A 26883-nucleotide genomic window follows, 5' to 3' on the forward strand; every position below is an offset into this window, starting at 1 on the left:
TTCCTTGCTTCCTTCCTTCCTTCCTTTCTTCCTCCTTTCTTTCTTTCTTTCTCTTTCTTTCTTTCTTTCTTTCTTTCTTTCTTTCTTTCTTTCTTTCTTTCTTTCTTTCTTTCTTTCTTTCTTTCCTTCCTTCCTTCCTTGCTTCCTTCCTTCCTTCCTTTCTTCCTCCTTTCTTTCTTTCTTTCTCTTTCTTTCTTTCTTTCTTTCTTTCTTTCTTTCTTTCTTTCTTTCTTTCTTTCCTTCCTTCCTTCCTTGCTTCCTTCCTTCCTTCCTTTCTTCCTCCTTTCTTTCTTTCTTTCTCTTTCTTTCTTTCTTTCTTTCTTTCTTTCTTTCTTTCTTTCTTTCTTTCCTTCCTTCCTTCCTTGCTTCCTTCCTTCCTTCCTTTCTTCCTCCTTTCTTTCTTTCTTTCTCTTTCTTTCTTTCTTTCTTTCTTTCTTTCTTTCTTTCTTTCCTTCCTTCCTTCCTTGCTTCCTTCCGTCCTTCCTTTCTTTCTCTTTCTTTCTTTCTTTCTTTCTTTCTTTCTTTCTTTCTTTCTTTCTTTCTTTCTTTCTTTCTTTCTTTCTTTCTTTCTTTCTTTCTTTCTTTCTTTCTTTCTTTCCTTCCTTCCTTCCTTGCTTCCTTCCTTCCTTCCTTTCTTCCTCCTTTCTTTCTTTCTTTCTCTTTCTTTCTTTCTTTCTTTCTTTCTTTCTTTCTTTCTTTCTTTCTTTCTTTCTTTCTTTCTTTCTTTCTTTCTTTCTTTCTTTTTTTGTGGCTCAAAAAGAATAATTTGACGAGCGGCCTTGCAAGTCCCAAAAGAAAAGAAACCGGGTGATGGGAAAAATAACTAGTTGTCAAAATTGGCGAAAAAAAGAATAAGAGCCACGCCCACATAAGGAGAATTGAGGCACACCCTGTGACGTTTATGATTTCTAGCAGGAAGTCCCCCATCCCAGCGTGCACTGGTGAGTGATAATTAGTTTATGGGCAATAGTATGTCGTTCTGGTGACCATACGCATTAAACTGCTTCAACGTTTTTACTTCAAGGTGAAGTATAAGCAAATAAAGTGTTAAATCACGTTTTCTTTCTTTATGTTTCCTGCTATAAACCTCCGAGAATCCTAAACAAAACCTGCAGTAGCTAGAAGTTACGGCACCTCATTAATTCTTAAGTGTCTTAGCCATAGTTAGATCACCAACGAATGGTGGGTTTGGCTAACTGTTTTCACAGATTGAAATTAATTCAGTAAACAATTTACGTAAAGCGGTAAATTTGCATAAGTTTTAGCTTGCGTGGCCGGTACGCGATTCTGTTCCATTGCTGGCACAGAAGTTGCTCTATCGGCTCCTCTCATTCACTCTTTTTTGAATAGCATTTAACGCAAGAGCGTGTTTTCGAATTTCAGTGGGTAAGATGAGTTCGACAGTTTTCTTTTTGGCATAACGTGTGTATTGGCCTTTCTGACCGCGCGCAAAACAATGACCTAGCTTTTGGGACTGTAAAGGCTCAGATGCTCTGTGCTTTGGGGATCGAACAACTCGAGTGATTGATGGCTGTGATTACTATTATATTCCAAGACTACTGGTCAGGTGTAATCTGTTTGAGTGATTATGAACACTGAGATGCTACATTTAAGTTAAATTGAAATATAGCTAGTTTTGAATGACTGGCTAGAAGGGGTGAGGGTTAAAAGTGGCTTCCCTTAACCTAGGAACTTCCGGCCCGAATCCCGGAAGTAGGAATTTGTCACGCAACGATTGAGCGTGTTTCCTTCGCTTTATACCTTGTTGACGAATCCAACTTAGGAAAACCAAGGTTCGTCCACGAGGAAAATGTAAGTGGATGTATATATTATTTAAAAGTGAGATCCTTTAATTATAATTCATGATCAAGGAATTCAACAGACCGTTTGATTTCATGATCCAACGTTAGAAATTGCTTCGGCTTGTCAAAATTGAGACGGATTATTTGCCTTTCAAATAAACTCCAAGAGAGCTGAAACAAATAGCTTGTTGTTCGCCTTTGGTTTGCTGTTCACTTTAAAACTGGGTTTAACGGAAAGGCTTACGAAAATCATTTTTAAAAGCTACTCGTTTCTCGAAAACAACATCGGAAAATTTTCCCATCTAAACAGCACGTCCGCATTTCAAAACAAACATGACACTTTGCATTTGTATTGTCTTAACAAGTTATCTGCCGGTGTGTATTTGGTATCGAACGGTGAAACAGCACTACTATAGCCTTCATCTTTGATTTTTACAACATAAAGGTAACTTATTATGTCAAATTAGCTTAAGGTTAAACGTAATCATCGCAACATTAATAGTTGCGTGCGTTCAGGTAACTTCACGGGATCGGTTGAAATAGTGCAATTTATCCAAATTCAAAATTTTATTACATCTCACTGAATCATTTCCCCATAAAGTCCTTCGAAAATCTAAAAGAACAACTCTTCGGCTCTCAAAATCCAATTTTTTGAGGCATTCTATTCAGTACCACATGCTGAAATAATAGGTTATTTTTGGCCCATTTTTCATCTTGATAAAAGTAGGTCGGACAAATTTATTCACATTATGAAACTAAATTGTCGAGAATTGCTGAAATTGCCTGTAACACACATTTTGGTATCATTGTACAAAATTTCATGGATTTTATTTCTCTAAAGTGTTTTAATTCGTTACGCGAAGCTTCCTAAATCGCCCTAAATACAAGCTCAAGAAGCGGCATTTTCACAGAATTTGATTTTTATCGATTTTCTCGAAAATGAATCGATATTTAGCTAAACAAACTATGCAGTGATTTGTTTCACATTGAGGTCTACCTAACTTGAGAATATGGGCCGAATTGATTTTTGAGCTGTTGCCACCAAATGTTTGACCGGTGGTAACATTTGCTCTTAAGGCTTCTGACACTTTTCATGCTTTTCAAGTTTTGATAAAGATGGCTGACAGTCATCGAAACTGTCAGCATTAATAAGGCATTATTATAAGACTGGCTATGTTGTAAGAACTTTTAAATCGGCAAAATGACCTTATCGCTAATTTTATACAAAAAGAGGAACTTCCTCCGTTCCCAAACGACTCTTTGCTCACTCATGTCCAGAAATGCAGGCAATGGCGAATTTGGCAATTTTGACGAAATATTGCCACAGTCATAACGGTGACGAATTTGGCAAAATTTCGCCAAATTCCCAAATAAATGCAAATAAGCTAAACACATGGAAGCCTGCCATGTTGAAGGATTTGACGATTTTGGCGAATATAACAAATTTGGCTATTGTTGACTATGTTGGATAGCAAATCGAGCAAAAACTACCCCAGAACACGATGGTCGGATTTAGTCCAACTTTCCGGCCGTCAGTTCAAAATTCGGGCCTCCAGTCTACAGATCCGCTTAAAAAAGAAAAAAAAAAGCAAAATGACCTTAGCGCTAATTTTATACAAAAAAAAGGAACTTCCTCTGTTCCCAAAGGACTCTTTGCTCACTTATGTACAGAAATGCAGGCAATGGCGAATTTGGCAATTTTGACGAAATATTGCCACAGTCATAACGGTGACGACTTTGGCAAAATTTCGCCAAATTCCCAAATAAATGCAAATAAGCTAAACACATGGAAGCCTGCCATGTTGGTGGATTGGACGATTTTGGCGAATATAAAAAATTTGGCAAAATTTTGTCAAAGTGCCAAGTGCATGCAAATTAGCTAAACACATGGAGGCCAGCCATTGACGAAATCTTGCCACATATTCGTCGAATTCGCTACTTTGTTGGTACCCTTGTCTTGAGCTTATTCGCCTGAATTTTGGCCTTTGACGAAATATCGTCAAATTCGCCATTTTCGTCATTGCCTGCATTCCTGGACATATCTGTGATTGTTGGTGTGTTTCAAAAAAAGTAATTTTAGCAAATATATGCATATAGCTTTCACTTCCCCATCACGCAAATGTTAAATTTATACAGTTGTCACAATGTTAGATCCTAATAATGAAACTTATTTATTACTTTTTATACAAGAAACACATTAAATATTATCCAAGAACTCTCATTCAAAAACCCAAGACTTAAAATTCAACCATTCTTTTTGTTTCAGTTAAAGGAATTTTTGAAAATATATGCAGGCTTTTCACTTCCACGTCATGCAGGAGTTAAATTAATACAGTTGAGAAACGGAAGAAAATACAATTGTCCGGTAACATTCCATTCCTTGTAATGAGACTTACTTAACACTTTCAATTCAAGAAAAAAAAAACATTAAATATTATCAAAGAACTCTCGTTTCAATATATTTAACACTTCAAATCCGACCATCCTCAAACTTACGAACTTCCTCCACAGCTTATGAGAAGGCTTAGACTCAACCTCTGACAGCAATATGTTAAGCGAAGAATTAATTAAACGATTAAGCCAAACATTGACAATATCGATTTCTCACCTTGAGGAAAACCGCCACGGCCACTTTTGTAGCCCATATACTCCGATACTCAGCACAAAGTAAAGTCACTTGTGTATCGACCAACTGGTGACACATAACTGAGCAGCATTATTCGAGAGAAGAATCCAACAGATCTCTCGTCTTCTAAGAGCACACAATCATGTCTGAAAACTCGAGCTCGACATTGCCGTTCAACAACTCATCTACAACGAGTGGATCTCCCAACAGTACCAACGAAAGTTGCATTTTCGCAGACTCCATGACAGAAACGGTACTTATGGTCCTCGGCTATTTTACCATTCTCCTTGTATCTCTGGTCGGAAATGCCCTTATAATATTTGTCATCTGCAAAAACAAGCAACTGCGAAGGTCGATTAATTATTATGTTCTCAACATGGCCGTGTCCGATCTCTTCACTCCCTTGACAATCATGCCGATGAATGTTGTACGTATTATTTCAGGTTCCACTGCCTTTATGGTCGATACCCCTTTGGTGCTTGGGAACATCTTATGCAAGCTTTGTTACTTTCTCCCTGATGTTTCTTTGATGGTCTCCATCCAAAGCCTTCTGCTGATATCAGTCGACAGGTTCATAGCTGTTGTGTTCCCGTTGCAGATAAAACTAATCTCGTCCAAAGTGCGTTTTATCTGCATTTCTTGTACCTGGATTGTGGCTATTGCTGTTCATGCACCTTACTTTTACACTTTCAAATTGATACCCAATGGAAATTCATATTATTGCTTGCAGCGCTGGGGTGCTAACCATGTGGAAATTCACAAGAGATACCTCACGGCAGTATTCATTACTTTCTACCTGGTACCAATGTGTGTCTTCGCCGTCTTGTACTGCACAATAGCTTGGACTTTGAAATGGAGGCACAAACAACGGAAAAGTATGTCCATAAGCGGTCGATCCGATTCATATCAAAAGAATACACACATTATCCGGTTATCAGTAGCCATACTAACAGCCTATGCTGTATGTATAGGTCCAATGTTTGTCTTAATCTTTATTAGAATTTTCTTGTGGCATTGGCAGAATCCACCTATCTGCGCATTTCAAACCGTGATTCCGTTTGTTTCACGCTTCATGGTGTATTCGTGGAGTGCCATCAACCCATTCATCTGTTTTTCTTTTAGTAAGAACTACCGAAACGGTCTTAAAGAAATAATTACTGCCCGAGCTGGTACCAGTAGTCTTCGAATGACAACAGGAATTACCAGTCTTAGGAAACGTTCGCGTGCTATTAGCTCCGGGTCTGAGCTTATCTGTCTGAGGGTCATTGAGCAAGACCAAGGAGATGAAAAAGAAGACGAACAAGAGGAAGGGGAAGAGCAAGTAGGAGACAGAAGGAAAGGAGAAAATGATCAAGAATACAAAATTGGACAGAAAGACGATGGCGAGGAAGAAAAACTGAAGAAGCGCTCCCACTTTAGCAGCTGAAGGAGGAGGAGGCAAAGAAGGAAAAAACATCACAAAGGAAGATTATGTCAATTACGGACACTTCCTGACCTAAAAAACTGACTTTGTGTACGGAGGATTTGTAAATGACATTAGGGACAACTTATATTAACTGGCCGTAAATAGAAAAGAGTTGCTGTCGTTTTTTTTTTTTTTTTTTTTTTTATTACGAAACTTGTTGGAAGCCTAAAACGGCGCATTGATTATGTAAATACTCCAGTTTATGGAAACCTGCATATAAGACAAAAACTATTTGAGATCGTATACTAAATGATGGTCTTTCTGTAATATCGCTACACTTAGACCGTGCTAAAGACTGCGGGAAACAGACCGGTTACATTGTAAATACGGTTAGCAAATGCATTTTATTTATTTTATTCTTCCCATTTTCATTTTATTCTTTCCAGTGTAAAGGCGGCTGAAAAAGATTACGTTGTCGACATGACAGGAATTGTATGAGATCATACAGAGTGTGAATCATAAAAAATCGGCTGAAGGCTCTTCTGCAAAATCAACGAGACCATCCGCAGGGATGCGTTGCGGTTCTGTTTAATTTTAACAGTTTACTAGTAACCTTTGTGAAATCCCAGGTGAATGGGTTCCCAAGTCTGTACCAGTTACTATCAGTAGGTGAAGGGTTTATGGTGTATGAATAGGAGGGTAGTTGTTTGTGAAAATTAAAAAAATTATTCATAAAAATGTTGTTGTTTTTTTGTGGGTACGTTAAAGAAATGACCTCTGCAACGCAGCAATCTCAAGCTCCATTTTGTGACATGTATAAAGATAAATGAAAAAATTAATATTTGGCACAGCTGTTCCATTGCTAGCTCTCAGAGAAAGACGTACAAATACGTTGCGGTGCGCTGGAGCAACGATTATCTTATTTATAATCAGAACCGAATGTGCTCCTGCATATCAAATATGGTTACAATCTTTTTATGAAGAAGGATCAAATATTAAATCAAGGCATTCATGTCCGGATAATCCTTGTTGTTTTTAAAAGCATTAAGATGCTTTAACCCATTGCTCCTACGAGTCAATTGTTATAAACAACTCAACAATAATATCTTTGGGGAAATGGGGTAAGGGAGGAAGTACCCCAATATAGTAGCTAATCCTTAACCAGCTCAAAATACGCGGGAGAAAATTTTTGAACTTGCTTAGATCTCATAAAGAGTTTCTTTTTATTGCAGAGGTTTATTGCGTTCGAAATATTTAATTTGTTGTCATTACTAAGCTGTGGCTGACAAATAGATTGAATGTTACGTGAGACCCAATTACCTCTCGGATTGTTTTTGCAATCGTTCGTGGCTTTATAGCTTTAATTTTCTGCGAATGAATTAGCATTCGGCTAGAGTTCGTGTATTTGTAAAAACCAAAAGGATTATACCCCGCGAAACGTGAAGGCAACAAGAAATACAGAAAATTTTGTAAAAGGAAATGGAAAACGCAGCAAGTTCCCTCTTTGATCACTTCTTAACCGAGAGTCTGTTGCATGCAACATTCTGTATTTTTTTGTAGAATATTGACAGAGCTGTTACCAGCATTCGCACGCCGGTGTTATGCGACATGGACCTTATAACTAGGTGGGTTTTCGTTGTTTTCTTTCTCTTCTATAGACCAATAATATTAGCACTACAAAGGAGAAGTGGAGTTGTTCCTGTGCGCAGAGTTTTGTTACATATTAACAATGTAGCTGAAAATGTCCAATTTGGTTCGTGAGATAGTAACTACTCATTGATTTATTTAGCATCAGTAAAAAACAAAAAAACAAAACAAAACAAAAAAAGCGATTCAAATTTGAAACACGTTAGAAATCAAAGGGATCTTTTAGTAAAATTATTGAAACTTCTCATCGGTGACATCAAATCGAATGAAAAATTTTTCGCAAGGGATGTTTGAGCTGTCACATAAAACTGCCAACGACCTGCTGAATTCTAAACATTAATTTAAAGGGACACAGTCACCTTTGTGACCGCGCTGACCTGGACGCTAGTTTTTCTCAATTTTAAAAAGCGTTCACCTCAACCCGAAATCAAAAGTACGCGTCGGCATCTAGAAATCCGCTTCAATCTCCCCAGTGTTTTATTGGATTTTCAATCTTTTACTGGAAACCTGTTTCTGAGTATGCTTTTGCTCATCCTATGATATTATGTTATCATATTTGGTTAAAAACAGTATGGATCGCGTCTCCAACGGAACATGAATAGAAGGGGTGGGAAACATGAAGGCGCCGGGCGGAAGAAATCGCCTGCGTTGACTAATGATAACGAGAGAAATAAATCAAAAACATTGGAGAACAAATCACCATTATATATATTTGGAAAATTACATTTTCTCAACCTGGCGAAAGGTTCGTGCGGTGGGAATCTTCGTAAACGTTTCGAACTACGCGTCATGGCTGCTTGGTTTGGAGCTAGGACGAAGACAAGCTTCGGTACACAGTCGATTTTCTCTTCGACAAGGAAAACCTCCAGTAGAACCTTGTTTTCCACGGGTCGAGCAAGCGTTCTTGCAACGACATGGGTTTGGTTCCAAAATTTAGATAACGGAGAAGTTGTAGAAACGAAATTATAAAAGCAAAATATATGATTGAAAGCAGAAATAAAGCTTACCGGTAGTTTTGCTACAAAGTCGTTTCGCTACACTGCAGCTTAGTCGATTCGCTACGTTTTAAAATGGACATATTCTTTAATATTTGAACTCAATTTGCTTCTCATGCAAGCACTGTGAAACGTAGAAACAGCTAAGATAATTTTTCACACGACCGGATACCGAAATAAACGATTAAATGATTCTTCGACTTCAGAGGTATTCGTTGACGTTTGACTTTCCCGAGACAAGTCCATCAGTAAATTCTCCATGGTATCAAGAAAATGAGTGTTCTAAAATGACATTAGGTCTATAATCACTATAATAATTTTGACTGGCAAATACTTTGACTCGACAAGGTTTGTTTACATTTTTCAAAAGGATGCGCTTCTCAGCGCAGGACTTGTGATGAAGTGTGATATGCAAATCAGCTAAGAAATGGTATCTAATGCGCATGTGCATCAGGTTACTGTGTCCCTTTAAAGTTGCTTTTTTGACAAGACCATGTAAACGATGAGAAGGAGTAACACAAGCGAACGCAGCAAATCCTAGACTCTATCGGCAAGTCGAGAGAGCTCACTGTCTGCCACTAAATCCTGCAGACAATTAACCCCAAAGAAAGGATTTAAATTTAATGACATGATATTTTTCTCGCCTCCAGGTCTTTGAATCGTTTAACACACAAAACAAAATTCGTTGTAATGTATTTCAAAGTTGGTTTACAAATATAGAACTCCTCGCTGACTATTTTTAGTTGTGAGCCAGTATGAAAAACCTCTACTCGTTTTCTTAGGTGAATTTTTTGTTACTGTGTATGTATGTGAATAAATGGAATTGAATTTAGTTCAATCGTAGCCAATTGTTGCCGGACTATATACTATAGCAAACTTTGAATATGGCAAAAATATCACCGGAACGCAAATGTCGGATTTAGTCTATTTTTCCGGTCATTTGTATCAGGAGAAACCAAGCTCCTTCATAAAAAAGCGCTTTTGATCGTTCTTTGGCTTTCTTTGAAATCGCAAAATTGGCAAAAAGGTATTATAACATAGCGCGCCTGCATCCTAATCTAATCTAATCTAATGGCCGTGCGTCCATCCGATGTCAGATGAAGGAAGTATGCGCGCGCTGTATTATTAAAAAAACTTTCACTGAGAGACTAACGCCATAAATAATGTACATTTATAACAGCTTGAAGCTTAATGAAACGTTACGATTAAACTGATATGAGAAACCAGTTTCGCCTTGTTTTTTTGTGCAGAGAATTTTGTAATTAATGAGAAACAAAACCTGTTTTCCAGGAATCATTTACTTTACTTTCACCATGTTATAAAAGAATTGGTTCATGCTTTTAGCTGTGCGTATATCGAGTTATGGATGCATTTGGGAAGTTTGGAGAGCACTCAAGAAGCTAGAGTTGCTCTCGGCTACGCCTGGAGCAACTCTTACGCTTTTCTCGTGCTCTCCAAACTTCCCGCGTGCATCCATAACTCGATATACGCACGCTAAGTATGAACCAATTCTTAAATATACCGATCTGTCAATTTTTGGACAAAATCAGACGACCACGGAAATTGGTGGCAATACGAGGGCTGAGAAATTTCAGTAAACTGATTAGCGGACGTATTTAAATGTTTACCAGAGTGTTTACTGAATTAATGTCCGACAACCTTACATTAAAAGCAAAATTAATGCACAAGACGTTTACCGAGTTTGAAAAGCATTTGCACCTTTGTTCTTTAGTTAGAATATTATAATTTTGTTTCTTTTTATATGGATATTCAGTTCTTGAAAGGCCACCTTGTCTTGTCGTATGTGTTTACAAATGATATGATTCTTGCACGTTTATTGTCAAACCATGGATTTCCGCTTGTTACCCGAGGATGTAATAAGATCTCTGCGCTCTTTCAAACGTCTCTTTTGGTATCAAAAAGGCAAAACTAGTGAATTGGAAATAAAATACAAAATTTTAAGGCTTCATGCTTAATGTTATCCGAAGGAAAAAAAAAACAACTTTGCGTTGGGCAGCCGCGCGAATGTGCGATATCCATATGTGCTCCTTTATTGTATTTACTTTATTGTAATCCGATACTGGGCTTTAAAAGAATAAATTGCCGGTTTCTTGTTGCACACTGAAGATGATGTTTCCTAAATGATAGTGGCGCCATTAGCCGTCCCTAGGTAAACACGATATACTAAGTGTATTTTCCATAGGTAAAATAGCTGGAGGCGGGTTTTAATTTTCCTGGGTAATTAAGTAACGTTTGAAAAACGAGCGGAAGTGTTTTATGGGGGTTTAAAACCACGAGGCGCAGCCGAGTGGATTTTCGACCCGATAAAACACGTGCTGCGAGTTTTTTTGAACGCCTTCTAAAACATTCCTGGAAAAGCGTGTGTCAATAGAGTTCATAACAATTATGCTTTTGTGAACGTTTAACAATTGGTTCATGGGTCAGTGTGCGTTCATCAAGATATGAAGCAAGCGGGAAGTTTGGAGAGCACGAAAGATTTGCTCGAGGCGTAGCCGAGAGCAACTCCAACTTCTTGAGTGCTCTCGAAACTTCCCGCGTGCTTTATATCTCGATGAAAGCACAGCTGACTCATGAACCAATTGTTTTAACACATTTTCAACACAATAGTTTAACCTGTTGATTGTAGGTTGACCTGAGGTTTACCAAGCATTCATCCAATGTGCAAAGTGGTAAAAACAAACCCGTGTTCAGTAAAAATACACAACTTACAGGGTAAAAAAAGCAATACCCCTTTGGTCTAAAATAGTTAAAGTTTCTAGTTATCGAATAGAATACACTGATTGCCATTTAAAAATTTGCCAAAGAAAAAAAACTTGAAAATAATTTATGATCCTCGCGTTACGAAGGGAGAATTCAGTTTCCGCTCGCGAGGACATGTGCTTGTTTACACAATATTTACGCAGTTGTCACGTTTTATCAATGAAACTAGAAAGAAAATAGACAACTAAGCTCTCCTAAATGAAAAATTTATTCAGGTAAGTCTTTGTTTTAAGATGCAAAGGCGTACAATTTTTAATCTGAGACGATAACGCGCAAGCGATTTGAAGGAACTGCAACTCCATTCATGAAGTGAATTTGTCGAACCGTCCGAGCACAGTTTTTAAAAATTTCGCAAAATACTGAAGAATCGGTCAATTAGAAAAGTATATAAGTATAAATTCTCAATCAAACCTGTAATTTCTTGTGAATTGGATTCCCAATAGTACTTGAACATTACATAGAAAGTCCGTGGCTTAAATAGTGATCTGAGATGTCCGCTTGCTCGTCGGCTGGATAAAACGACAATTTCACCCAGAAGTACAATTTCTTCGCCGTTAATTATCGGATTTCCGCTGTTGAAACTGTCGAGTATTCCGTAGCGGTTTTTCTTTCAGTTTATTGTTTCGAAAAGGTGTGTTTTCCCTCTGAGAAAGCCAAATTGGCGTCTGAAAATTACAGTTTTGCGAGACATGATAACGAGACATGAAGCATTGTAGCGGAGTATAGCTTACAAATTGGCAAAATTAGAATTCCAAGCCACCGTAATCAGTAAACAAACAAGCAAATCATTCCACCATTTTCAATTGATTCTTTTGTACAACAAAAAAATAAAGACGTTTTACAGCGTCTGCTCAAAGATTTAAAAAGAAAAATTATAGGTTAAAAGTCGCAGAGGGGAGAATCACCCTCGCCTTTACTGGGCTGGAGCAGCGAATACCCTATCATCAGAAGGTAATGTGCTCATGTATATTAAATACCATCACAAGCTTTTCATACTAAGAACATTTCCAAGGCTGAGAATCAGTTTAGAAAACATTTATTTTGACAAAATGTTTTTGAAATGAACAGTATAAATACGTATAAAGTGCATGTAAAACATCAGTCTATATTGTCCCATTACCCTAAATGATAGGTCAGATGATGATGATAATGATGACGATGATGATGATGATGATGATTATGATGATGATGATGATGATTATGATGATGATGATGATGATAATAATAATAATAATAATAATAATAATAATAATAATAATAATAATAATAAAATAAAAAGAATGAAAGAAAGAAAGAAGTGTAACAAAACCTCGATCTCGTTCAAGTTTTGCTTTTTCTTTAACTTTCCAGATGAAATTTACATATTGCCTTCCCTAACAGCGAGACTGTCGACTAAAACTGTCAACGACCTCCTATATTCTAAATTTTAAAATAAATTGTAAAATGCAAAGTTAATTGTTTTTTTCACAAGACCATGTAAACGATAAAAAATTGTTTTTTCACAAGACCATGTAAACGGTACAAGAAAGTAACTTAGGCGAAAGTATCAAACCTTGGACCCTTCGCCAGCCACTTATTGGGACGAAATATTGCCACAGTCATAACGGTGACGAATTTGGCAAGTTTTTGCCAAATTCCCAAATAAATGCAAATAACCTTAAAACATGGAAGCCTGCCATGTATGTGGATTTGACGATTTTGGCGAATGTGACAAATTTGGCAAAATTTAGTCAAAGTGCCAAATGCATGCAAATTAGCTAAACACATGGAGGCCAGCCTTGCCACATATTCGTCGACTTCGCTACTTTGTTGGTATCCTTGTCTTGAGCTCATTCGCCTGAATTTTTGGTCTTTGGCAAAATATCGTCAAATTCGCCATTTTCGTCATTGCCTGCATTTCTGGACATATCTCTCTTTTTTAGTGTGTTTCAACAAAAGTAAGTTTAGCAAATATTTAACAATTATCCTGCGAAATCGCGCGGAATATCGTCTGATACTTAGCCGACGAGGCCGTAGTCCGAGTTGGCTAAAATCAGGCGTTATTCCACAAGATTGAGCAGGATAATTGTTTTATTATTCAAAACATTGACAACACTTGAAAGCACAGGCTTATAGCAGAAAAGATGTACGGACGATCTTTATTTGTCAAAAAAGAAAACTTGTAATATTTCACGGCGCGCGGAAATTCATGAATGAAAGTGGCAGCTTTGTTCAAGTTTGAATGAAATCGAGAGCGTTGGCAGAACTTTCATCAAAATTGAGTAATTCGCTGAGTGTGCCAGTCGCTCGAACTAAATTCCCACAACGTCAGCCTGAAAAGTTATTATTATTTGTTATGTTGAACGTGCAGCCAAAAAATGAACCATGTGGTGATGCTGAATCTGCTGAAAATTGTGCTGACAGAGATGAAACTGCTGGTTAGCTTCTCGCAGTGGCACTGGTGCTGCTTGAGCTTCGCTTGCTGTTGGCGTTGCTGTTGAAGTTGTGCTGGCACGTTCCTCTTGACCAGAAACAGACGACGAAATGATGTTTGACATTTTTTGGAACTGCTGTAGTGAGGGTCTACTGTTGTAGGAGTCGATGTTAGCATCGCTTTTGTGGCCAGTTACTGCTCTTATGCGGCGGGCTTCGATGTTTTCTTCACCGAGAACCGTCACTGTTGTTGCTCTGATGCAGTGGTTCGTCAAGTGAGGAACGATAACAACCTTGGAAGTCATCTTCTTCATCATTTCTCCAAGGGGTCTCTCGCCTATCAGAACCAAATGGGGTCAACTTCTGGATTAAACTTTCCTGCATTAAGCGCTCGCGGCTTTTGGTAGAAGAAGTCTGCATCAGGTTGCAAATGAAGAAGATAACTTTTTACGGTCTGCACAGGGCATCTCGGCGAACCAGGAAGCTCAAACATTTTCGCGTTTGACTCGTCTTCATCGTCTTGGATTCCGCCTTGGTGATTTTTTGTGCTCGGCAAGGAACCAGCTACGCTGCGGTTGACTTCGTAATACTGGCTACCTTTTAGGGTTGTTCTCAAAACGAGCATCTGCTTGGTCATTTTTCTTTGGTTTTCGCGACCTCGCTTGCCGAAATATAAAGAAACATAAAACCAAACTTTGTTTAGAACCTGCGACGGATTGTTTGTGTCGGCTGGGCCGAGCTGACCGGAATGGAAAAGCTCCTTAACGATTTCTCGGGTGAGTGTTTCTTTGTGTACAACACCAGCAATTTCCCCATCTTTCCTCAGAGTTTTGAGAAACGCATCCAGTGCCTTGTTTGCTTGCACAAACTCTGGATCCGTTATAATGCTAAACGGTTTTTTTAGCTCTGTACTTTGTAAATATCGATCGAGACCAGCTCTAATACTTCTGAGAGTGGTTGCTTTGTAGTATCCTCCATCTTTTTGTCTCGCAGAAAGATAAAATTTCTCGAGGCATTTTCCGAGCTCAATTTTTTTTTATTTCTTCAATACGAGTCGAGAACTCTGTTTGTTGCGAGAACCAATCGAAAAGAAAGATATGGTTGTAGTTTCTGAGCCTTTGTTTGAATACAGGGACTAAACAAAAGTCTTGCAAAAAAGTCGCAACATTTTTCGCTGAACTGTAAACCAGTTCGTAAACGAAAAAGGTAATTAGGCAGTTAAAAATTTTCACTAACCATTAAAAATCTTAACATAAAACTTGGTTGCTTTCTTCGTGTTTTCTGGGACGGCGTTATTGATAATTTGATGTACATCCGAGGTCGTTACTTGTTTAAAGCGTTCGGCTGCCATTTTTTTCCCCGATACACGAAAACTACGTATATCGCAGGATATCTGTTGAGTGCGGACGACATATATTGAGTTCACCATGAACATATTTGGGTAGTGCCACAATGTGTTGAATAAAAAATGCATATAGCTTTCACTTCCCCATCATGCAGATGTTCAATTTATACAGTTGTCACAATGTTAGATCCTTATAATGAAACTTATTCATTACTTCTAATCCAAGAAACACCTTAAATATTATCTAAGAACTCTCATTCAAATACCCAAGACTTAAAATTCAACCATTCTTTCTGTTTCAGTTAAAGTAATTTTTGAAAATATATGCAGGCCTCTCACTTCCACGTCATGCAGGAGTTAGATTAATACAGTTGAAGAACGGAAGAAAATACAGTTGTCCGGCAATATTCGATTCCTTGAGATGAAACTTGCTTAACACTTTCAATTCAAGAAAAAAAAACATTAAATATTATCAAAGAACTCTCGTTTCAATATATTTAACACTTAAAATCCGACCATCCTCACACTTATGAACTTCCTCCACAGCTTATCATTAGGCTTAGACTCAGTCTCTGACAGCAATATGTTAAACGAAGAATTAATTAAACGATTAAGCCAAACATTGACAATATCGATTTCTCACCGTGAGGAAAACCGCCACGGGCACTTTTGTAGCTGATATACTCCGACACTCCATACAAAGTAAAGTCACTTGTGTATCGACCAACTGGTGACACATAACTGAGAAGCATTATTCGAAAGAAGAATCCAACAGATCTCTCGTCTTCTAAGAGCACACAATCATGTCTGAAAACTTAAGTTCGACATTTCCGTACAACAGCTCATCCTTAACAGATGGACTTCCCAACAGTACTGACGAAGATTGTATTCTCGCCGACTCCAATGCAGAAAAGGTACTCATGGTTCTTGCCTATTTCATCATTCTCCTAGTATCTCTGGTTGGAAATTCTCTTGTAATTCTGGTGTTTTACAAGAATAAGCAGCTACGAAGATCGATCAATTATTATGTTCTCAACATGGCCGTGTCCGGTCTCTTCACTCCCTTGACAATCATGCCGGTCCATATTGTACATATTATTTCAGGTTCCACTGCCTTTATGGTCGATACCACTTTGGTGCTTGGGAACATCTTATGCAAGCTTTGTTACTTTCTTCCTGATGTTTCTTTGATGGTCTCCATCCAAAGCCTTCTGCTGATTTCAGTAGACAGGTTCATAGCTGTTGTCTTCCCGTTGCAGATAAAACTAATCTCGTCTAAAGTGCGTTTTATCTGCATTTCTTGTACCTGGATTGTGGCCATTGCTGTTCATGCACCTTACTTTTACACTTTCAAACTGATACCCGATGGACGTTCATAGAAGCGCTGGGGTGCTAACCATGATAAAATCTATTCGAGATACGTGACGACAGTATTCATTACCTTCTACCTTAGTACCAATTTTTGTGTTAGTCGTCTTGTACTGCACAATAGCTTGGTCTTTAAATCGGCGGCACAAACGAAGTAAAAGTATGTGCACAAGCTATAGATCCGGTTCACATCAAGTATCAATCAAGTTATCAGTAGCCATATTAACTGCTTATGCCTTTTGTATAGCTCCACATTCTGTCTACGTGTTTATTAGAACTTTCATGTGGCATTGGCGGGCTCCACCTATTTGCGCATTTAAAACCGTTATTCCGTTTGTTTCACGCTTCATGGTGTTTTCGTGGAGTGCCATCAATCCATGCATCTGTTTTACGTTTAATAAGAACTACCGAAACGGTCTTAAAGGAATAATTACTGCCCGATCTGGTGCCACTAACCTTCGAACGACGACAGGAACTACGACGCTTAGGAAACGTGCTACTAGTTCAGGCACTGAGCGTATCTGTCTAAGGGTTATTGAGAAGGAAGAAGAAGAAGATGAAAAACAAGACGAACAAAAGGAAGGGCAAGAGGAACTCCAAAAAGAAGGGGAAGAAGATTATCACGAAATTACTGAAGTAAGGAGAGAGCGACGATCTGACGAAGAAGAAGTACTGAAGAAGGAATGGGAGGAGGAAGGTCAGATATAGGAAGTGGAAGAGGAATGATAACAAGGAATGGTCATGTCAAGGAACTTACTTACGTGTCATATGGAGTCCTGCTGACACTGATAGATGTTTTTAAGACTTTCTTTTCGCAAAAAGGTCGACAATTTTTTTTTTCATTATCGAAGGTTACTGCGCACGAAATATTTTTTTGTAATAATTTTTTTAAGTCGCTGCTGACAAATGCTGTTATACTAGATTGAAATATTATGTACGATGTGATACTGGCAAAGGGCATCTCGAGTTGTTTTAATTTTCTACGAACGAATTAGCGTTGGTTATGAGGGTTTCGGGTATTTTGTAAGAACCAAACGAACTGTGGTCGTCGTAGCCAAGGGAAAAAGAAATCCCGTAATTTGTTTTTGAGAAAAAAAAAATGAAAAATATAGCAAGGTTTCTCTTCAATGACGTTTTAACTGAGTGTCAGTGTTGCAATTGCAACATTCTGTTTTTTTGTAAAATATTAACAGAGCTCTTCTCAGCATTCAATCGCCGGTATTTTGGAACATGGATATTGTAACTAGCTCAATTTTCGTTGTTTTCTTACTCTACAAATGAGAAGATGAGTTGCTCACGTGCATATACTTTTGTTACACTTTCACAATTAACACGAAAATGCCTGATTTAGGTTAGCGGGTTAGTAACTGTTTTTCTTCTAAAACCACGGACTTTTGAACCTGCGAAGTAGTAGGAAAGGTGTACAAAAGTGTTTGTATCAAACGTCGATTTAAATGAGCATTAACTGAAGCGTGATGTAGGGGCTTTAAGCAAAGGCTACCTTTCTGGTCTAACAACAGTCTTTTACAGTCTTAAAAACATTAGGCAACATTTTTTTATTTGAACTTATTTGTATAGACATATGTAAATTTTGAACAAATTTCCCAGTAATTGTCACTGGACAGTCAGTGAAGGCGTCCTGCTGATCAGTGTTTTGGCGTTCAGTTAAAAAAATGTAAAAAAAAAAAAAATATCTAAGCTAAATGAGACCACTATACTGTACACCAGATTGCCCATAGAGTTTGTGGATTAATATTTTGTAGTTATTCTTTTATTGTAACAGGTATGTTTGTTTTCGTTGCGCCCGCCGCGACTAGTTGGATCGCAAGTGGATTACACCTTTTCTTTTTCCTCATTTTATTATTAGAAAGAAAGTTACTGTTGTTTTTATCGTTGTTGTTGTTGCTTTTACCTGGCAAAGCTCAGAGAAATTTGCTGGGTTTAAGACTAAGGCCATAAAGCACTTGGCCCTCTAACACACGAGGTAGGAGTGCGGGGGATAAGGGCCATTGGCGGCGACTCCACGTATGAAACTTTATAAGGCTAAGTATCCACCGGGCGTATTCTTGGATTCGGATGCCACACATGCAACAAAACAGAGCTAAACTGCGTTTTATGCAGCATGGTAGTGTTTTTGAGGGCGAGGGACACAGGTGGTGGTTTGTTGCTTTCTGGGAGAGGAGAAATTGGAAGATTATAGTAGATGTCCAAGTTGGAAGTTTACTGATCGTATCTCACTACCACTTCTGACGGTACACATTGCGCTCCTATGGAAAGCAGCTTTGAGAAAAAAAAATAGAAGCGAAACACAAGACAGTGACATTCCCGAGCTATCGGAGCTTAATGGCCCCGCTATCGGTTAGGAAACGTCATCACCAGTGTACAGAAAGAAACTGGTAATTTATTCTTTTGTAGACCAGTATTAGATTCTGACGGAGTCAATTAAATATAATCAAGTGGCAGATGTATGTCGCACTGTCGTGTGGCTGCTAAGCGCAAAGTTTTGTTCTTTCGGATAGCATTATGCATGTAGATATTTAATTTTGTATTTTATTTCTAATTTACTAGTTTTGCCTTTTAGATACCAAAAGAGCGTTAAGATAATTGATTCAACCGTCGGGTTTAATAACGTTAGTAAAAGCGTAAATCCATTATCGTTTAATGGTTTTGTAATAAACGTGCAATAATCATATCATTTGTAAACACACAAGACAAGACATGGAGACCTAATAAAATGTATAGCGAGACATTAACTATCAAGTTCTGGCTTAAAATTAAACATTTATTGAACCAAAGGCTCAAGGCACGTTGACTTATCTGATGTTCAAGCCTTTTATTATAGAAAAAATATATATTCCAAGAACTAAATGTTCAAACTACAAAGACAGAAATTATAATATTCTAACTAAATAACCAAAACGCGTGAGAAAATGCTTTTCAAACACGGCAAACGTGTTGTGCATTAATTTTACTTTAAAGATATAAGGGTGCAGTCGTTTTAAGCTGTCGGAGACAAATTCAGTTATCTTTTGAAGAATTCCGCTGATATAATATTACATTCTTCCCAATTTTGTGATTTCAAAGAAAACTAGAGCACGATGAAAACCGTTTTATGGACAAGGTTGGTTTATAACATAGCGCGCGTGCATCCTAATCTAATTCCTATTGGCGTCATCATGGTACATTTCTCAACATACGCACGGCTGTGCGTCCATCCGATGTCGTGTGCAAGTCAGATGGAGGAAGCATGCGCGCGCTGTGTTATTAAAAAAACTTTTACAGAGAGACAAAACCATTAAAACGTATATTTATAAGAGCTTGAAGTTTAATGAAACGTTAAGATTAAACCGATATGAGAAACCATTTTCGCCCTTTTTTTTGTACAGAGAATTTTGTAATTAATCGGGAAAAAAACCTGTTTTCAAGGAATCATTAACTTTATTTTCACTCTGTTATAAAAGAATTGGTTCATGCTTTTAGCTGTGCGTATATCAAGTTATGGACGCACTTGTGAAGTTTGGAGAGCACTCAAGAAGCTACAGTTGCTCTCGGCTACGCCTCGAGCAACTCTTACGCTTCTCGCGTGTTCTCCAAACTTCCTGCGTGCATCCATAACTCGATATACGCACGCTAAGCATGAACCAATTCTTAATTCGCCCTTTACTGATGGCCGGGAAGTTGGACTAAATCCGACAATTGTGTACCGAAGATATTTTTGCTGCATTTGCTATCGTATGTAGGCAACAACTGGCAACGGTTGAACTAAATTCAATTCCACTTGTTCACATACATGAACAGAAAAAATAAATAAGTAAAATAAAATAGAACGATCACCTGAGGAAACAAGTGTGTAGACGGGTTTCCATACCGGCTAACAACTTAAGTAGTTCAGCGTGGAGCCTCTTATTTTTAACCCAAGTTTGGAATACATTACAGCACAATTTGTTTGCGTGTTTTCAACGATTCAAAGACTCAGACGCGAGAAAATTATCATCTCATTTTATTTCAAATTCATGTTATTTCTTTTGAGAAAATATTCTGTGAGATTCAATGGCATATAGTATCCTCATGTTTTTTCGACACACCAAATGGCTTCGCCGACGCGCGCTGATAGAGGCGAAGGCGTTCTACATTCGCTTGTGTTACTCCCTTTTATTCGTTTACATGGCGTTATTACAAAAGCAACTTTAAATTAATGTTTAGAATTCAGCACGTCGTTGACAGTTTTATGTGACAGCCTCGCTGCTAGCAGTTTTTTCAACAAATATGTAAATTTCATATGTTAAGTTTAATCATTAAGAAACGGGCAAACTTTAACCTGAAAAGTGCACATCTGACGAGAATTGTGGTTCTCTTACTTCACACATTCTGGAAAACTGTTGCCATAAGTTGGTTCTAAACAAATTAATCTAATCTTCATCAACAGTTGTTTTCGCCATTGTATTCCTACAACAAAATTCACTACATAATGTTTATAAATATGTTTTATTTCACATGTTCAACTGAAAGAAATTAACAAGCAAAGATCAACGATAAATATATGATATTTCGGCGTCTTCATGAAACAAGGAGCAAAATGTCAACTCTTGGATACCACTCGCTTTAAACTCCTCAAATGTTTCTGAATTTAGTTTAAAATTTATATCTATGAGGTCTTCCGTGACATTTTAATGTTGACCCCCGTTATCTTGGGGAGTTGAGTGTGTTTGCTATTATACCTACGTAGTCAAATCCCTAAAATGTCTCCCTTTCGGTCATGGAAAACGCAGAATTACCGCAGACTGAAGTCTAAAAGAGAAAAAGGAAAATCGACTTCAAAAGAGACCTGTGGATTTACACAGTTCTACACGGGTAAATAAATGTCTTGTGGATGCTGAATTTTATACCGAGACTAAATGTTTTCGTTTTTGGTCAAACTTCTGCGCCTCCAGTCTACAGATCCTCTTAGAAAAACCACTGAAAAGGACCTTATCTCTTGTTTTTATACAGGTAGATAAACTTCCTCAGTGTCCCCTAAGAAATTTTTATTAGTCTTTTTCGGCAAAGAAAAGCCACGCAAAATGACTTTATCGCTTGGGTTTATACAAGAAGAGGAACTTCCTCTGTTCCCAAAGAAATATTTCTTAGTGTGTTTCGACAAAAATATCTGTTTGTTTTTTTTTAATATATGCAGACCATTCATTTCCCCGTCTCGCAGATGTTAAATATGTAATTTGAGTTGAAAAAAGAAAAAAAAACAAGTTCTCGCAATATTAGTTTCCTTGTTATGAAACTTAATTACTACTTTCACTCCAAAAAGCCATTAAACATTATTTCGAGAAAAACTCCCATTTGAATACGCAAGAGTTATGATTCGACCATCATCATTATACATCCACCATAGCCTATACTCTGAGAGTAATATGTTAAAACAAAGAATTCGAATAACCGCAATTAAGCCAAACAAAAGAAAATATTAATGTCATATTGACACAATACCAAATTGAAAATGTCATTGAAAGACATCTTAAATTTCAACCACTATAATGTTTAGTCAATGATATTAATTTTCCGTCGTCGATAAAACCAAAACACCACGGTCCGTTTTGTCGTCGATATACTCTGAAAGTCAGCACAAAGTAAAGTCACTTGTTTATCTGCTAACTGGTGAAACAAAACTGAGCACCGTTATTCAAGAGAGGAATTCGTCAGATCTCTCGTCGTCAAAGGGCAAGTAACACAATCATGTCTGAAAACTCGAGCTCGACATTGCCGTTCAACACTGGGTCATCTACAACGAGTGGATCTCCCAACAGTACCGACGAAAGTTGCATTTTCGCAGACTCCAAGACAGAAACGGTACTTATGGTCCTGGGCTATTTTACTATTCTCCTTGTATCTCTGGTCGGAAATGCTCTTGTAATCTTTGCCATCTGCAAAAACAAGCAACTGCGAAGGTCGATTAATTATTATGTTCTCAACATGGCCGTGTCCGATCTCTTCACTCCCTTGACAATCATGCCGGTGTATATTGTACGTATTATTTCAGGTTCCACTGCCTTTATGGTCGATACCCCTTTGGTGCTTGGGAACATCTTATGCAAGCTTTGCTACTTTCTCCCTGATGTTTCTTTGATGGTCTCCATCCAAAGCCTTCTGCTGATTTCAGTCGACAGGTTCATAGCTGTTGTGTTCCCGTTGCAGATAAAACTAATCTCGTCCAAAGTGCGTTTTATCTGCATTTCTTGTACCTGGATTATAGCCATTGCTGTTCATGCACCTTACTTTTACACTTTCAAACTGATATCCGATGGAAATTCATATTATTGCTGGCAGCGCTGGGGTGTTAACCATGTGGAAATTCATAAGAGATATCTCACGTCAGTATTCATTACTTTCTACCTAGTACCAATGTGTGTCTTCGCCGTCTTGTACTGCACAATAGCTTGGACTTTGAAATGGAGGCACAAACAAAGGAAAAGTATGTCCATAAGCGGCCGATGCGGTTTATATCAAAACAACACGCACATTATCCGTTTATCAGTAGCCATACTAACAGCCTATGCTGTATGTATAGGTCCAATGTTTGTCTTAAACTTTATTAGAATTTTCTTGTGGCGTTGGCAGAATCCACCTATCTGCGCATTTCAAACCGTGATTCCGTTTGTTTCACTCTTCATGGTGTGTTCGTGGAGTGCCATCAACCCATGCATCTGTTTTTCTTTTAGTAAGAACTACCGAAACGGTCTTAAAGAAATAATTACTGCCCGAGCTGGTACCAGTAGTCTTCGAATGACGACAGGAATTACCAGTCTTAGGAAACGTGCTACTAGCTCAGGGTCTGAGCGTATCTGTCTGAGGGTCATTGAACAAGACCAAGGAGATGAAAAAGAAGACGAACAAAAAGAAGGGGAAGAGCAAGTATGAGACGGAAGGAAAGGAGAAAATGATCAAGAATACAAATGTGGACGGGAAGACGATGGCGAGGAAGAAGAACTGGAGAAGCGCTCCCACATTAGCAGCAAAAGGAGGTTGAGGTGGAGGAGGAAAAAACATCACGAAGGAAGATTATGTCAATTACGGACACTTCCTAACCTAAAAAACTAACTTTGCTGACTTTGTTTACGGAGGATTTGTAAATTACATTAGGGACAACTTATATTAACTGGCCGCAAATGGAAAAGAGTTGTTGTCGTTTTTTTTTTTTTACCACGAAACTTGTTGGAAGCCTAAAACGGCGCATTGATTATGTAAATACTCCAGTTTATGGAAACCTGCATATAAGACAAAAAATTATTTGAAATCGTATACTAAATGATGGCCTTTCTGTAATATCGCTACACTTAGACCATGCTAAAGACCATGCTAAAGACTGCGTGAAACAGACCGGTTACATTGTAAATACGGTTAGCAAATGCATTTTATTCATTTTATTCTTCCCATTTCCATTTTATTCTTTCCAGTGTAAAGACGGCTGAAAAAGATTAGGTTGTCGACATGACAGGAATTGTATGAGATCATACAGAGTGTGACTCATAAAAAATCGGCTGAAGGCGTTTGTGCAAACTTGACCATCTGCAGGGATGCGTTGCGTTTCTGTTTAGTTTCAACAGTTTCCGTTTTGTGAAATCCCAGGTGAATGGGTTCCCAAGTCTGTACCAATTACTATCAGTAGGTGAAGGGTTTATGGTGTATGAATAGGAGGGTAGTTGTTTGTGAAAATTAAAATAATTATTCATAAAAATGTTGTTGTTTTTTGTGGGTACGTTAAAGATATGACCTCTGCAACGCTGCAATCTCAAGCTCCATTTTGTGACATGTATAAAGATAAATGAAAAAAATTAATATTTGGCACAGCTGTTCCATTGCTAGCTCTCAGAGAAAGCCGCATAAATGCGTTGCGGTGCGCTGGAGCAACGATTATCTTATTTATAATCAGAACCGAATGTGCTCCTGCATACCAAATGTTTACAATCTTTTTAAGAAGAAGGATCAAATATTAAAACAAGGCATTCATGTCTGGATAATCTTTGTTGTTTTTTAAAAGCATTAAAATGCTTTAACCCATTGCTCCTACGAGTCAATTAAACAACTCAACAATAATATCTATGGGGAAATGGGGTAAGGGAATCCTTAACCAGCTCAAAATACGCGAGAGAAAATTTTTGAATTTGCTTAGATCTCATAAAGAGTTTCTTTTTTTTTGCAGAGGTTTATTGCGTTCGAAATATTTAATTTGTTGTCATTACTAAGCTGTGGGTGACAAATGCTGCCTTAGTGGATTGAAATGTTACGTGAGACCCAGTTACCTCTCGGATTGTTTTTGCAATCGTTCGTAGCTTTATAGCTTTAATTTTCTGCGAATGAATTAGCATTCGGTTAGAGTTCGTGTATTTGTAAAAACCAAAAGGATTATACCCTGCGAAACGTGAAGGAAAAAAGAAATACAGAAAATTTTGTAAAAGGAAATGGAAAACACCGAGAGTCTGTTGCATGGGGGGCATTCTGTATTTTTTGTAGAATATTGACAGAGCTGTTCCCAGCATTCGCACGCCGGTATTATGCGACATGGACCTTATAACTAGCTCGGTTTTCGTTGTTTTCTTTCTCTTCTATAGACCAATAATATTAGCACTACAAAGGAGAAGTTGAGTTGTTCCTGTGCGCAGAGTTTTGTTACATATTAACAATGTAGCTAAAAATGTCCGATTTGGTTCGTAAGATAGTAGCTGCTCATTGATTTATTTAGCATCAGTAAAAAACAAAAAAAACAAAACAAAACAAAACAAAAACAGCGATTCAAATTTGAAACACGTTAGAAATCAAACGGATCTTTTAGTAAAATTATTGAAACTTCTCATCGGTGACATCAAATCGAATCAAACCTTTTTCGCGGGGGATGTTTGAGCTGTCACATGAAACTGCCAACGACCTGCTGAATTTTAAACATTAATTTAAAGTTGTTTTTTGAGTGGACCATGTAAACGATGAAAGAGAGTAACACAAGCGAACGCAGCAAACCCTAGACTCTATCGGCAAGTCGAGAGAGCTCTCTGTCTGCCACTGAATCCTGCAGACAATTACCTCGAAAGAAAGGATTTTAAATTTAATGACATGATATTTTTCTCGCCTTCAGGTCTTTGAATCGTTTAACACAGAAAACAAATTTCGTTGTAATGTATTTCAAAGTTGGTTTACAAATATAGAACTCCTCGCTGAATATTTTTAGTTGTGAGCCGGTATGAAGAACCTCTACTCGTTTTCTTAGGTGAATTTTTTGTTACTGTGTATGTATGTGAATAAATGGAATTGAGTTTAGTTCAATCGTAGCCAATTGTTGCCGGGCTATATACGATAGAAAACTTTGAATATGGCAAAAATATCACCGGAACACAAATGTCGGATTTAGTCTACCTTTCCGGTCATTTGTATCATGAGAAACCAAGCTCCTTCATAAAAAAGCGGTTTTGATCGTGCTTTGGTTTTCTTTGAAATCGCAAAATTGGCAAAAAGGTATTATAACATAGCGCGCGTGCATCCTAATCTTATCAATCTAATCTAATGGCCGTGCGTCCTGTGCAAGTCAGATGAAGGAAGCATGCGCGCGCTGTGTTATTAAAAAAACTTTCACAGAGAGACTAACGCCATAAATAATGTACATTTATAACAGCTTGAAGCTTAATGAAACGTTACGATTAAACCGATATAAGAAACCAGTTTCGCCTTGTTTTTTTGTACAGAGAATTTTGTAATTAATGAGGAACAAAACCTGTTTTCCAGGAATCATTTACTTTATTTTCACTATGTTTTAAAAGAATTGATTCATGCTTTTAGCTGTGCGTATATCGAGTTATGGATGCACTTGGGAAGTTTGGAGAGCACTCAAGAACCTAGAGTTGCTCTCGGCTACGCCTGGAGCAACTCTTACGCTTTTCTCGTGCTCTCCAAACTTCCCGCGTGCATCCATAACTCGATATACGCACGCTAAGCATGAACCAATTTTTAAATATACCGATTTGTCAATTTTTGGACAAAATCAGACGACCACGGAAATTGGTGGCAATACGAGGGCTGACAAATTTCAGTAAACTGATTAGCGGACGTATTTAAATGTTAACCAGAGTGTTTACTGAATTAGTGTCTGACAACCTTACATTAAAAGCAAAGTTAATGCGCAACACGTTTACCGAGTTTGAAAAGCATTTGCACCTTTGTTCTTTAGTTAGAATATATTATTCTTTTTAGTTTGGATATTCTGTTCTTGAAAGGCCACCTTGTCTTGTCGTAATGTGTTTACAAATGATATGATTATTGCACGTTTATTGTCAAACCATTAAACGATAATGGATTTCCGCTTTTTACCCGAGGATGTAATTAGATCTCTGCGCTCTTTCAAACGTCTCTTTTGGTATCAAAAAGGCAAAACTAGTGAATTGGAAATAAAATACAAAATTTTAAGGCTTCATGCTTAATGTTATCCAAAGGAAAAAAAACAACTTTGCGTTGGGCAGCCGCGCGAATGT

General features: G+C 37.8%; 2 protein-coding genes and 1 pseudogene across 2 annotated transcripts; 2 read left to right on the forward strand and 1 right to left on the reverse strand.

Moving 5' to 3' along the window:
• Positions 1–4570: 4570 nt before the first annotated feature.
• LOC146469479 (neuropeptide receptor 15-like) lies at positions 4571–5854 on the forward strand. The gene has a single exon (XM_085123110.1). It carries the CDS (start codon positions 4571–4573, stop codon positions 5852–5854), a length of 1284 nt encoding a protein of 427 aa, XP_084979236.1.
• A 7735-nt stretch (positions 5855–13589) lies between these two features.
• Positions 13590–16334, reverse strand: LOC146469480 (uncharacterized protein KIAA1958-like; annotated as a pseudogene).
• A 5457-nt stretch (positions 16335–21791) lies between these two features.
• LOC146469481 (neuropeptide receptor 15-like) lies at positions 21792–24105 on the forward strand. The gene has a single exon (XM_085123093.1). It carries the CDS (start codon positions 22106–22108, stop codon positions 23285–23287), a length of 1182 nt encoding a protein of 393 aa, XP_084979219.1. The 5' UTR covers positions 21792–22105; the 3' UTR covers positions 23288–24105.
• Positions 24106–26883: the final 2778 nt, after the last annotated feature.

The sequence above is a fragment of the Pavona decussata genome, unplaced genomic scaffold, assembly GCF_977016875.1.
Source record: "Pavona decussata unplaced genomic scaffold, jaPavDecu1.1 SCAFFOLD_122, whole genome shotgun sequence".
NCBI lineage: Eukaryota > Metazoa > Cnidaria > Anthozoa > Scleractinia > Agariciidae > Pavona > Pavona decussata.

Excerpts from the sequence above, each read along its gene's own strand:
- LOC146469479 (XM_085123110.1), top strand. The coding sequence starts at position 4,571 with ATGTCTGAAAACTCGAGCTCGACATTGCCGTTCAACAACTCATCTACA.
- LOC146469481 (XM_085123093.1), top strand. The coding sequence starts at position 22,106 with ATGTCTGAAAACTCGAGCTCGACATTGCCGTTCAACACTGGGTCATCT.